We start from the raw sequence: 14,581 nt of genomic DNA, 5'->3' as shown, positions 1-14,581 counted from the left end.
GTGCTACTACTCGAACTCATGCAATTCACCCTATATCATAGTTATTTTACTTGGGACAATGAGTTCTACATGCAGCTAGTGGGTACATCGATGGGCAACTGTGCAGCTCCTAGCTACGCGAACCTGTTCATGCACCGACTTGAACTTGTTCACATTTTAAACAACGCTGATGAGTCCAAGAAAATTGAAACGTACTGGAGATTCATTGATGACATTTTTTTAATTTGGGCCGGACCACCTGAAGAGATACCTGAATTTATCTCTTATATTAATGGTGTGGATGATCACATACAATTCACCCATAGTGCACATACCAATAGCTTACCTTTCCTGGACGTTTTAGTTACCCTCGAAAACGTCAGGATAAAAACATCATTGTATGTGAAAGCCACCGATCGAAACAACGCACTATTGTACACCAGTTGCCATCCCACCCCCTTGAAGAAACACTTACCTCTTTCTCAATTAATGAGGGCCAAAAGGATCTGTTCCGAACCTGAGGAATATCACCAAACTGAAAACAACATTCTGCAGAAATACAGAGAGAGAAAATACCCTGAATTTGCCTTGCAGGCCGCTCGAGAACGCAATAAATCGAGGAACAGAAATGATCTCCTAACCCCTTGCATTAACCCAACCAACAGTGCAAGACCCGTCTTCGTGTCTAGATATTCATCCAGAAGTTTGTCCATCAAAAACATTATCATGAAGAATTGGGATATGATTCAATTCAAACTGCACGCCACTGTTCGCATACCAAAGAGCAAACAATTTGAAAAGTCTGTTAGAACCTGAACCCAAATTATCTGACACAGATTATTCAGGGACTAGACCATGCCACAACTGCAGTCACTGCAATAATATCATTAGAGGTAACTTCATCAACCATCCTCAGTCTGGCAAACAGGTCAAACTAAGAACTAACGCAACTTGCGATTTCATGAACTTGGTCTATCTACTGAAATGCCCTTGTGGCTTACCATCAAAGTCCGTCTGACCGAGCATAAAAGCACCATAAGAAATAAGACCATGAAATCCCCCCTAGCTGCACATTTCACCTCATCTCAACACAACATCTGCCAGTTAAGGTTCCTTGTACTGGAGGTTGTCCCAATGAGACCGGGCACATATAATCGAAAACAAATTACTTCAGCGTGAACTTTTTGGATAAAGAAGTTGGACTCGTGCCAACCTAAAGGACTCAATGACCGTATTCAGTACAGCTGCTTCCTTTAACATGCTTCTGTCATTCATTTGATTTTCTTGCTACTTTATTGTGTTTACTTTGGTGTTTCATTGACGCATTTTCCACATCAACCCTTCATTCTCTACTTTCTATTTTTTTATTATACACCACATCATTTTTTTTCCATTCACTCCTTTACATTCTTACCTTCTTTCTATACTCTGTGATGACCCTCGCACCCTAACCTTTCTTTCATTTTTTAATATTTCTTCCACTTTTCAGACTGTACATTCCTCATTATTCTCTTTATTCGTTCCTTCCTCCTAACTTTACACATCACCTTATGTGAATGTCCCGTTACGATTTCCCTATCCAAGATGGCCGAAACCTGAATACATAGCCGATTTTGTATCCAGTATCTATGTTTGTTTATCTACTCATTGTTTTACTTGCTTTAGATAATATGACTTTGTTTAGCTTCATAGTACATTTGAGAGTTTTTTAGAACTCCGAGTGTCCCGAATTTAATCACCCTAGAGACACCGTCTCGCACTCTCCGTAGTCTGCTTTCTATGTTCACCTGGTTACGTTTTTACACACCTCTTCACTTCCGTGAACTGACTCTCCTAGACACCCGCCTACGGAAAGCGGTAATTTCGGAACACTGGTGAGAATTCATTTTTACGTTGCCTTACCTTCTTTTTTTTCTGCACTAAGAGTCTGGTATATATACATATACATGTTGCGGTGATTTTCTCTGGTGTCACTCACTCGAACAAGTTGTTAAAACATTCGTATATGCTAGCGTTAATTTGCACAACACCACGGGCCAAATTTGTGAAGCCTCTTTTCTTTCACCACATTTACCACCTCATTGTTACTTTGTTTGAGCCTTTTTAACATCACGTTTCATCCATCCACCTTACACAAGGTCTTTTTAGGTCTCGTGACCTATCAATGCGCATGCGCATTGAGAGAAGCGAGACTATAGGGCTTTAAACAAAGTTTACCTAACTGTGGCGATTTGGTGCTGTGCCCGTGGCTTTTAGGTCAATGCGCAAGCGCATTGACCTAAAATGCGCGTGCACATCACCAAATCGCCGTCTGTTCCCTCAGCCGCACTCCAGGCCCCTGCTGCTTTCACACCCTCTCCCCGCTCCGCCCCCTCCCCTGCCCGCCGTATCGCATTTCTCCTCCCCCCCCTTCTCTGCCTTCCCTCCGTCGCTCGGCCCCCTCCCCTGACTGCCGTGTCGCATCACCAATTTAGGAGCCAAAATTAGAATTGAGTAAAACATTCTCAGCGAAATAATTAGCAACACAAACCTGCTACACCAACTTGCGCAGAAAGTAGTCATACCCCATAGATCACGTGATCTACCAAGACTTCAAACAAACAAAGTGTCACAACTCTATAGGTTAGCTTAAGGAACAAAGGACATGCACCCCACTGCATACATTATGGAGAAACAACACTGAAAATACTCTAGCCCCACACGGCTTTGGCTAAGGTCACAATGGCGCACCCACCATTTGGAACTCATTCAAAGGGAAATCTTAAAGTCCAATGGCCGGCGGCCGCCTTTGAAGTGAAGCTTAGCTTCACTTCAAAGGTATCCGCTCCCCCCGCCCCCTGCTTCACACGACTCACGGCCGGCTCGTATTTCTCCTCCCTCCCTCGCCTCCCTCCCTCAGCACTGACGACGCAAAAGATTTACCTCCAGCAGAACGTGTCTCATCGAAATCACAATTGAAAGAAGCCTGCAGGGCCAGGCAGAGATACCTGAATCGTGCACCAACACAAGATAACGTACAACAATTAGCTGCCATTTTTTTCAGTTAAGTGAGGCGAGTTTCACGTGACCGACACCGAGCCATCGTGAAACCTGCTGGACGGGAAGTTCCAGTTTTAAATCCACGGCCGCTTCAGGGGCGTGCACCACTCTCTGTACACAATAACAAAGGCACACATGCACTGCGGGTCGCGCGCCTCTCCACGCCTGACTGCGAGGCCTGTTTACGTGCATCCTCTTACCTGCGCTCACCCCGTCTCGTGGTGCTTTGTTTTTCTGCCCATCTGGCGCCTTCCTGTCCAAGTACTTTGTGATGTGCTCGGGCAATCCCTTCAAAGGGGCGACAGGTGGAACCAGAATGAAGATTGAGCGTTGTCTGATTGCGCTTAACCCACCTCATCACGGAAAGGTGTTTTTGACGCTATTTTTTTATAGGCTTTTACAGACTTCCCGTTCAAATCCTCAAGTTACAATACATTATGTGGAGGTTAAATATGAACTGCTACGGTCTAATTTGAAAAGGTATATTTTTAATATTGGTTATTCGATTCTTAATTTATGAATAGTTCTACCAAATGCTTTGATGCCTACGTGCACCCAGGGCTCACATAATGTGTGTCCTTCATTTATATGTGCAGTTTGCATCCCATGAGCTGCAGCATTTGATGCCCTAATGGTTAATTTTAGAGCACAAACTTTGTTGGGTTAACAAACCCCAAGGCTCCCCAGTCTTGATTCCACAGCTTGTATCTTTGAATGGGTGTTGCTGAACAGTCCTCAGATCGGCATGTTGTGGTTCCTGCTGTAATTGTAGTTACGCATCCACCATGACATCCACCGCCACATCCACCACCACATCCACCACATCCACCACCGCCACATCCACCACCGCCACATCCACCATCACCACCACAACCACCATCACCACCAACACCACCCCATCCACCACCATATCCACCATCCCCTCAACATCCACCATGACATCCACCACAACCACCACCCCATCCACCACCACCACTGCATCCACCACCACCACTGCATCCACCACCACCACCGCATCCACCACCACCACATCCACCACCAACGCATTCACAGCATCCACCACCACATCCACCATCACCACCACATCCACCATCACATCCACCACCACATCCACCATCACATCCACCATCACCTCCACATCCACCATGACATCCACCACCACATCCACCACCACATCCACCACATCCACCACCACCGCATCCACCACCACCGCATCCACCACCATCACCACACCCACCACCACTACATCCACCACCACATCCACTACAACCACCACACCATCCACCACTACCACCACCACCGCATCCACCACCACCATCGCATCCACCATCACCACATCCACCGCATCCACCACCACCACATCCACCGCATCCAACACCACATCCACCATCACCACCACATCCACCATCACCACCACATCCACCACCACATCCACCTCCACCTCCACATCCACCTCCACATCCACCTCCACATCCACCTCCACATCCACCTCCACATCCACCTCCACATCCACCACCACATCCCCCACCACATCCACCACCACCATATCCCCCAGATCCACCACTACCACATCTATATGTGTGTGTGGCTCTGTGTGTGTGTAGGTGCAAATGCAATGTTCTTGGATTTTCGTCACAATAAAATACACTGAACATAATCTTCACAAAAGTTATTTACAAACGTTTAAGCTATTGCCATTATAAATTACAATAACTTTTATTTAAGTATTAATTATTTACAAAATTAAAAGACATTGTTATTTGTAATATCAAGACATCTAAGTCACGTAAATACAACACACATTGCTTTACAAATGCTATAGGTGTCACATTTGCAAAAGTTAAAACTATTGACATTGTAACTGACAAAGCTATTCATTTTGCTACTTTCAAAACCAACACATAAATAAAAAAAGTGTCATTTACAATACCAATAGCTCAAACTTTCCTAATGCGAGACCTATTGCATTTCCAATGCTTGTTTCTTCTTTTTCCTCTTGGAGTGGTTTCCGTTTTTTCGTTTTATTTTTCTTCTTCATACATAGGGTTGCGTGCATTCCCTGAATCAGTGTTTGTTTCCTTTTAGATTACCCAAGTCCCCTGATGAAGGGACTTTCGTCCCGAAATGCATAGGGATTTTTGAGCTTGAAATATCTTCATTGTGGAACTTTGGACAAATATTTTTGGAGTGGATATGATTTAAATATGTGACCCACATGAATAAATGCATGACTAACTTTGACTCATGAACTTGATTACCTTAAAGACTTTCAGAAGCCATTTTTTTGGCCCAGCAGGTGCACCACAGGAAACAGTGTGGGAATCTCCCACACTCCTCTGACACCGATGGCCAGCATGCCATTATGAAAACTAGCCGCCACTGCCTCCCTGTCTTTATGCACTGCTAGCACAAGTTGTGTGTCATCAGCATAGGACGTGAGACCCATTCCAAAGTCTTGATTACTTGTGCTAAGTCAGTCACATATATATTTAACAGGGTGGGACTCAGCGACGATCCCTGCGGAACACCACAGTGAAGAGAGCAGACTGATGAGTTATAGTCATCCATGCTGACTGCCTGAGTCCGTTCGGAGAGAAAAGAAGACAGAAGAGCCTTGGCCTTTTGTCCGACACCCAAGGCTGAGACACAGTTGATCAAGGTGGCATGATCAACCGTGTCGAAAGCTGCTGATAAATCCAGAAGTACCAGGACTGCGGCACCTCCTCTATCTAGCACCATTCTGATTTCATCTGATGCTTTGATAAGAGCAGTCACCGTGCCATGTCCTTTCCTAAAACCAAATTACGTGTCATCTAATAGTTTATTCTCTTCTATAAACTGCGCTAGCTGGGTATTCATAATTTTTTCCAAGATCTTCGCTGGTAAAGGTAAATGTGCAATAGGTCTATAGTTTTTAGTTTTTCTTGTGTCAGGATTGTTTTTCTTTAGCAATGGTTGAATAATGGCCTTTTTCCATATTGAAGAGTAGATGTCTGAGGAAAACATAGCATTACAGATGCTCATTAAATTAGTACCCATCAGGTCTGGAATCATTTTTAAGACTGACGGGAGGCATGGGTCAGCCGGGGAACCTGATTTGACTGTCTTAACCAGATCAGTGACCAGTTCCCCCGACACTGGTCTGAATTCCATGAAACTGGGGGTTTCATGGAATTCAATACAATAAAGTGAATAAATAATATGAAAGCGGGCGGGTGCTAGGATGTCACGGGTGGAATAGGGGAGAGCATTAAAGAAAATAGTGCTCACCAACTTATAAAGCAGACCGTGTAACACCACCAGTAAGAGGTCCAGTCGTCATGGGAGATTACTAACGGCAACAAGCCGGCACCAAGGAGGTACTAACCAACCTCATAATGAATCGGAAACCAGCGTTTACGAAGGACAATGACACAAGCCTCTTACAAATATGGGCGGAAAGTGGGTTGGGCTTCCACTGTATACCCTAATGCAGTATGCCTCGCAGAGCATGCGCACTGCCACTAGGCTTGACCTAAAAAACTCTCCCCGGTTAACGTAGGGCTCACACAACACAGGGCAAAGCAGTAACAACAGCATGGCTTAGGCATGTTCCAAGTCTGGAAATTTTTAAAACACACCCCTTGAAGTCTATACATACTTTTACAAGACACTACTGTTTGGACAGATACGCAAGCTGAATCTTGAGTTGGTCAAGAAACACTTTGAAATCTTTTAAAGTGATTCTTTTGCCACTCTTGTGGAACAAAACATTTTCTTGGAATTTATTTTCCCTATTGAATATGCTGTTTTCTCATATCATTGCAAAGATAGCTGTAATATAAATTTATTTTTTGTTTGCTACCCTGTTCAGCCGTACATTGAATTTAAATTTTAATTAACTTGGATTTAGATCATTCTTCAAAGTTAATTCCATTAAAGACTATATTTTCCAAGGTGTTCCTGGGTCTGTGCAGGCAGTGGGGAATTATTCAGTGTTTGAGTTCAATGAAGATTCCTATGATGCAAAAATATTACCATAGGTATGTAACCTTTCATTTTGTCGTTTTGGCATACAATTAAAATTGGATAACAAGCTGTTACTATATATTGAGTATGACATAGTAACGTGACTACGTGGTGGGTTGCAATGTCAACAGGTTTATTGTATACTTAATTGTGTTTATCAAACAGTTAATTAGGTACTATGTTTCATATATAATAAAGTATGGAATCCAGATTAGGCTAGCTCGCAGTATAGATTTATGTTTCTACTTTTTTCTAATGTACATATCTAATCACCCTACAACCTGTGCATATATTATCAAAGCAGCAGTGCAAAAAAAAAACATATTTCCAAATTAAGTGTTTCCACACCACTTGTCTGTTACATGTTTGTACGATAAACATCTTCCTAATGTTAGTACCTATTGAGTTTTCGTTATGTGATATCTAATGTTATAAATAATGTAGTACATGTGTCATCGGTGATGCCATCTATTCTATCTGTTGTGATGGCGCTTGATGTAATATATACTGTATTGTTTGCGGATTAGCGTTTCAAAACTTCTTTAGTAGTTACACTGCCCTACATATTTGCTTTGACATAACCTTATTTTCCTGTAACTGTTTATTTGAAGAAAATGCCCTCAATTGCTTAATTATTTTATTTGTTAACGTACACCGATTTTGTATTTCAGCGAGGCTCAGAGAAGAAGATCCCATTTAACTGACAAAAACGTTGAGAGTTCAAGTTTTGTGCTGCTAGATGAACAAAATGATCATTTACAAGAACTCATTGATGGAAATTTCCCTGTGAGTATTGACTTGTATGACTCCATGACAAATCTGTGTGGTCACGGTTTTCCTTTAATTGCTAATTATTGGTATTATCACCTGTAATTTATCTAGGAAGTTTATTTTCTAATGCAATATCTGATGAAGCCTTTTAGAAAATGTAATTGGATGCTCTTTTGCATTCAGTGGTTGCTTATTTTCTCGATTAAATAAATAGGGCTACCTACAGCAGTTATCCCACAGGTCACAATAGGCTCCTTAAAACAGATTGTGCTTCAGTTATATATTCTCCAGTTAGCCTGGTAAACCCAGTAAGCTTGTGTCCGATCTGCTTGATCCATTATATGTCGATTCCTTTGCTTTAATGAAGGAGTATGTTAATGTATTTCATCATGTAATGTATTTCATCTGCTGGGAGGAAAAGTGAGAGCAGCAGATTATTTTTTTAATAGTTAACATTTTGAATTTGTTTATTTTGCAGAAAATGGTTATTGAGAATGCCAGAGAGAAATTTCTGAGCAGTAAATCCCTGCAGGAGAAGCTTGCTGAAAACATTAATAAGTTCTTAGGAAGGTAATACACTGCCATATAAAGAACATTTGTTCTGATGTTACCTCCTATTGAAAGTGTCTATATTTTAATATATTTATGTGGTTGCAGTGATACTAATATTGCCCAGGCATCAAGACCAACAGACAGTTCTGCTATAGACACTGACAATGCAATTGATGAAATCCTTGGACTTGAGGTAAAATTCAATATTCAATGTGATTATTACATGGTAAATTGTTATCTTCAAGCAATTCACTTTTTGTCTTTAATTTACTGGTATTTCATATAATGTGAATGAAAAAAAATAAGATTTAAAAACACTACATTTTTTATTTGATATGTGAGCCTGTGCTTTGTTTATAGAATTTTGTAATTCCTATATGTGCTAACATCCCTTGTTTATGTATTAAAGTCACTCTTTTCAGCAATAGTCATATACTGCTGAAGGACTTTGAATATGTTCTGTCAACCTTTGTGCAACTCATCATTTTTTTATCCTGTTTTCTTTTGTATCTAATGTTGAGACATTATCTAATGTTGAGACATTCCCTAATGTTTTACGGTTTGGGGAAATTGTTTAAGTAGAAAATCCAAAACTATAAACTAGGTATTTTTAAAAAGTATATTACTATTTCATACAATATTATTTTTATATTTGTTTTATAAGGTGAGGAATCTAACTGCAGATTCCTCACCTTTTGAATAGACCAAAATATTTCCCCTGGTCTCAGGATGGATTCAGAAAATCTTCATCAGTATTCCTGTGCACCGGCAGGTCGTACTTGTGGCTCTGCATCCATGTTATTTCGCACCGGATATAACATGCACAGCCCTATATAGGCACCACCCATGTACGCTGACATCAGTTCATTTTTTTTTGCATTCCAGCAGATACAGAGCTACCCCTCTTTTCTCGGAGACCGCCTTTTTGACAAACAAATCTACCAGTGTGCAAGGAAAAATGTCACCGCCCAAATCTAGAGGGTTCAGACCTGGTGGGAATTGTCACAAACCGCTGTCTGTGACCGATCCACTCATATTTTGCCTGTGATGCCTGCAGTTCAGCCCACGCCTCCAAGGCCCGCAGCTACTGTGCCTTCATACACCCCAATGCCATCTGTAACCTGGAAGTGAAGCTTTTCGTGGCAAAATGCAGCAAGACTCCATGTCGCAATCGGTCAAAGTTTAAGTTCGGGTTCTGGTCCCGCTGCTGAAGTCGTTCCCGCGACAGAGTGCCATTGCGGTCAAAATCCCCAGGAAAGTTCCAGATAAAACACAAGACGTACAAGCGCTTTGCCGCACCGCCCTGTCCCTGATAAGGCACAAGGGCTTCACCGTGCCTCCAGGTCGCGCTCCTGAAGTTTTTCCACTTCTGAGCCCTTTCTGACCTTTGTCCCATGGCAACGCTGCAGCAAATTGAGGAATTTAATGAAGACATGCTGCAGTTTTTTGCCATATTGCCAGCTCCCTCAGGCATGCCCTTGGTCTCCAGGAAGCCAAGAGGCCTCCCAACTGGGCTTCTGCCGGCCGTCCGCCCTCTTGCTTTGCTCTTGGTTCTGGACTGACTTTGGTGCCGGTCCCCTCCCCAGTAGCACAACCGAAGTCGAAATCAAGTCCTCAGATGCTTGTGATATCAACTCAGAACTACAGTGGCCAACCCACGGTGCTTTCCAGCTCTGAGACTGCACCGACCCACCTTCGACCGAGACAAAGAGCTGCTTTAACTGAGCCACTCTTCTGTCACTGACACAGTGTCTTTGCTGTCAAGAACCCATGTCTGCCACAAATGCACCCCGCCTTCTATTCAATAATGCTCTTAACATTATGCTTTTAGGGACTTGGTCCAAACCTTGCTCGGTCCCACCTATTAATCGACAGATTGCCAGGCATCTTTACCCTATTCTGCGTGACCCCTACTTCCTCACCCAGCGCTCCACTCCTGAGAGCCTTCTGGTGCAGACTTCGGCTAGCAGGGTAAACCTGATTTAGTTTAGAATTACTCCTCTATAGGAAGATGGCTCTGTATATGATATTGCCACTAGGTGGTAATACCATGGACAGAGTTAAGGGGTTTCCCAAACGTGTACAGGGCTCAATGTAAAACCCAAAGTGCTCTATAAATGGTAGTGTGGGCGAGCAATAATACTCACAAAAAAGGGGAGAGGGTCAATCCAACTCAACTACCCAAAACCCCCTGGCACAACATGCGAACACCAAGAGGGGTAGAGAGGAAAGTGATAAAGTCAAACTGATTGACAGACATAGGCATAAATAATGCATTAGAAAACTGCCCTCGCTCACACACAGGTGTGTGTGACATGCTTCATCATCGGGTCTGCCTACAATCCATCCTGCCGTAGCCACACTCAGGATGGAGCATAGGGAGGGGGAGGACAAAACAACATATAACACAAACAAAAAAGTGTATCAGGGTGTTAATCCCCTTGTGACTGGGTGCTGTGATAGAATTGGTGCATTATAGGGAGTGTTTAAAACTACCTCATGGGTGCCCTATTCAACCCTTTTATTCGTGAGCCCCAAGGCCAGGATTAAAATTGATATAGGATGGATGTGCTTCTGGGGAGTATTAGGTTCTCCCAAGCATCCCTCCTGTAAGTGCTCTTGTCAACATGTTTCGACCATTCAATTATGTGCCAAACTTGGTCGCTTCGGTCTTCTTCAGGACTTCTATCAGTCCCAGTCTTTTACCCACCTTACCTTATTCCAGTAAATAATAAGGTGGCAACAGGACCCCAATGGATCTACCACATGTGGAGGTAATTCCCACCAACACGGGAAACAAGTACGAGTTTATCACAGTGGTATACTCGAACTGCGGAGGTGCAGAGAGGGCCCCTAAGAACACAACCGTTCTGCAGGGAAACCCACGCTACTACATGTCTGTCTTTTCCTCGCAGTGCAGTGCTCAGCCTTGGGCCCAAGACAGAGGATTGTACGACATTTATTGCTCAACAGTGATCAATAATAGACAAACGACTCAGGAAGGAGATTCAGACCTCCTATACTTTGTACTTTATTTTGAGACCAAGATCTTCGTAATAAGGTAAGTACTTTTTTATTTAAAAATACTTTGCACTAATCGATTCTTAGAATATTTCAACACAGTCCAATGTTATCCTATGGGGAAAATAATACTATGGTAAACAGGTAAGTATTGCACTTACAATCCCAGTCTTAGGAGCCAAAAGTCAGCAGGGGCATTGGGTCAGGTGAATACCAAAATTGCACTACCAGCGACTCAGGGACAGCTGGGTGCTGAGGTCAAAATCTGAGTTCGGCCCAATCCTTTCCAAGGGAGATAGGGGGTACCTGGAGCCACACTGCTTGCAGGTAAGTAGATCGGTTGTAGGGGCCAAGATTTGGAGGTTAGGTTAAGCACAGGGGAGCCACAAAGCGGCACCAAACATTCACCTCCAGCCAAACAAAGGGGCAGACGGGTGCCGGGTGCAATATCAACGTCACGCGCTCAGTGCTTCTTAATAGGGCGTTGGGTGAAGGGGTGCTGTTGGAGTCTTCTTACCGAAGCCATCGTGGTCGGGGCGGCTCCGGATTTGCACTGCAGGCACCGCCGTGGATGGCAGGAGAGGTCAACCAGCACTGGACACGATGTCAGGATTGCTGGGGAGACTTCACTGTACCAGTGAGCCACTCCGGCCGTGGGTGTCCGGTGCAGAGTGAGCAGGGGACACGGATGAACTGGAATCTGGAGTCCTTGGAGTAGGTTTCTTCAGGATAGGTCTGCTGTCCACAGGAGATTGAAGTCTTTTTCAAAGGCAGCATTCCTCCCAGGAGTTTCAGAGGTCACTGGCTGCAAGACAGTTCGCAGAAGCTGGAGACAGGGTGGTAGGGCTGTATCCAGGGTAGTAGTAATCTTCAGTCTTCTCTAAAGGGTCGTCGACTTTCTTCTTAGGTCATCGCAGATCTAGTTTCTAGGTTTGCGGGAACCACCTAAATACTAAATTCTGGAGGCCTTTTCGGGGAGGAGCAGGTAGGGCCTATGGGCACTTTGCCTGGGGTGTCTACACCCTCTGTTATGCCAACCACCTGTGGGTAGGGAGGCATAGACCCAGCCCTGATTGGACGGGCTACCTTTGAGGTACCCTCTGACTACATGGTACAATAAATCTCACACTGGCATTAGTGTGGATTTATTGTAAGGAGTAGTTTGGTACCAAGCCCTCCTGTGTTCAGTGACGCCATCATGGTGCTGTGGAATTAGAGTTGTTGAGTTCCCAGCTCATGCACTCTTTATGGCTTCAGTAGCACTTAAAAAATTAGGAAAATCGACCCCAATATTGTAGCGGCATATCTGCTCATGCAGATATGACCTAACCTGTGGTACAGGGGGTAGAGGTACCAATTGGGGATTTGTTTTGAGGAAACAGCACTGGCACAGGGGACCTTGCTGGCAGGGTCCCTGTGCATTACATTTGAAACCACATCAAAACCAGGCAAAAAGTGGGGAATCAACCATGCAAAAGAGGCACTTTCTCACATGGGTCTTCTCTACAAGTCAGGCCTTATGCTCTGTGAATGCTAGCTGCCTCTTAGGTCGCTAATCTAATGCTTTGGGAGTCTCAGTGGCTCAGGTATTGCCCATAGTCCCGGAAGAGGCCTTTGCTATTTTCTCTCAGGCTGTGTAGTATGGTTGTGATACGGGTAAGTTCACCATTCTTGTGGGTTGGACACCACTTATTCCCTTAGTAGGGCCATTGGCACCTGTGTGTCCTTCACAGGCATTCCTGGATGCGGTTCACTGCCTTTCTGGGAGACGTCCAGGCCAGTCATATGGGCATGCCATTTGATGGTTCCATCTTTTAAGCAGACTCAGCACTGGAGTACTTCAAAGACAGCAGGACCTCAGCATGCTCCCTGGGCCCTTCTGCTCCTACCTTTCAGCCTTGTCAGCAGTTTTGCCCCCTCTGTGGCTTTGTTGGGGGCTTCCGGTATCTCCAACAACCTTCGCTAACACAGTAATGACCCTAACCTTTTTGTGGCTCCGGCACCAACAGGAGAGGGCAATATGGACGGCGCGCAGACCAGTCTTTTATTCCAAACCAAACAACCACCCACAGCTGCCGTGTCCCCTAAGCTTCTTTAGCATATCCTTGATGGCGAATAGCATTCCTGTTGGATGCAGGCTCCACCATTTTCTGCCAGGGTAGTAGGCCATGACTTCAGGCAAATGAGTCCTACAATTACTTCAGTGGCGTTACGCCTTACCATTTCTCAAAAACTCGCTGCACCTTCAACTATCTTTAGATGGGATAATGGAAGACCATCTGTCTTGCTCTTCCAGCAGGAAATGCAGGCTTGTTGGCCAGAGGAGCCATAGAGAGGGTACAGGCACCAGACGTTAGTCATGTTTGTTATTCCCGTTAATTCCTGGTGCTGAAAATGTTTGGGGGTCTCCGTTCCATGTTAGACATTTGTCTTCTCAATGCTTTTCTGCAGTAAGATAAGTTAAAAATGCCTACCCTAGCACAGGTCTTGTCTGCTCTCGACTCTGTGGCATTGGACATGCAGTACACTTATTCCCATATCCCCGCCCTGCAGGCCCATAGTTATTACCTGTGGTTCGCGGTGTGCCACAAGTATTTTCACTTCGCTGTGCTCCCTTTTGGCCTTACAAGCATCCCTCGGTTGTTCACAACAGTGATTTTTTTTTTTAAACAAACTTTATTGAGTTTTCAGAATCCACTCAAGCGCGTCATACACATCCGCTTAGAGACGACATTATAACAGCAGAATTGAATAGACCGCTTGTGACCATAATATGGCAAGGCCTCGCAACCCGCTAGTTTGTCTGGGACGCCCTATCCTTTGTTGCCAGAAGAGTAGTCCCTCTTAATGGAAAGATCATATTCCTTCCTGCAAGCAGCGTGGTCCCAAGAAGCTGAGTCATGCGCCCCCTTACGTATGCGGGCCTTGCCCACATCCATGCAGCAATTCAGTTAACAAGGAACTCAACCCCCTCCCTCCCACCTCAACCAACCCCCCCACCCTAGACCCCCCCATAACCCCACCTCCCTCCTCCCCTCAGACATGTCGCTTCCCTATCAGCACCTCTGTTGCACAGTATGCACGTCACACTCTCCGACAGATTCCCTATGTCAGTGTTCCATGTCTCACCCGTGATGATGCACCCATGGCAGCGGTCCCCCCCCCCATCCACCCACTCATCCTGTGATCTGTGGTCTCATGTTGCATAGAG

The 14,581-nt window shown here is 44.4% G+C and overlaps 1 protein-coding gene across 2 annotated transcripts in view; it reads left to right on the top strand.

The window, feature by feature from the left end:
• NPAT (nuclear protein, coactivator of histone transcription) overlaps positions 1-14,581 on the top strand; it is a 358,220-nt gene that overhangs the window by 100,911 nt on the left and 242,728 nt on the right. For both annotated transcript variants that reach the window (XM_078657048.1, XM_078657050.1), the window contains exons 8-10: positions 7,698-7,812; positions 8,276-8,367; positions 8,455-8,542. In XM_078657048.1, coding sequence (XP_078513174.1) covers positions 7,698-7,812; positions 8,276-8,367; positions 8,455-8,542 — 295 coding nt within the window. The remainder of the gene's footprint in view (positions 1-7,697; positions 7,813-8,275; positions 8,368-8,454; positions 8,543-14,581) is intronic.

Source organism: Lissotriton helveticus, chromosome 8, assembly GCF_964261635.1.
Source record: "Lissotriton helveticus chromosome 8, aLisHel1.1, whole genome shotgun sequence".
Classification (NCBI taxonomy): domain Eukaryota; kingdom Metazoa; phylum Chordata; class Amphibia; order Caudata; family Salamandridae; genus Lissotriton; species Lissotriton helveticus.
This window is presented reverse-complemented; position numbering and strand designations above follow the sequence as displayed.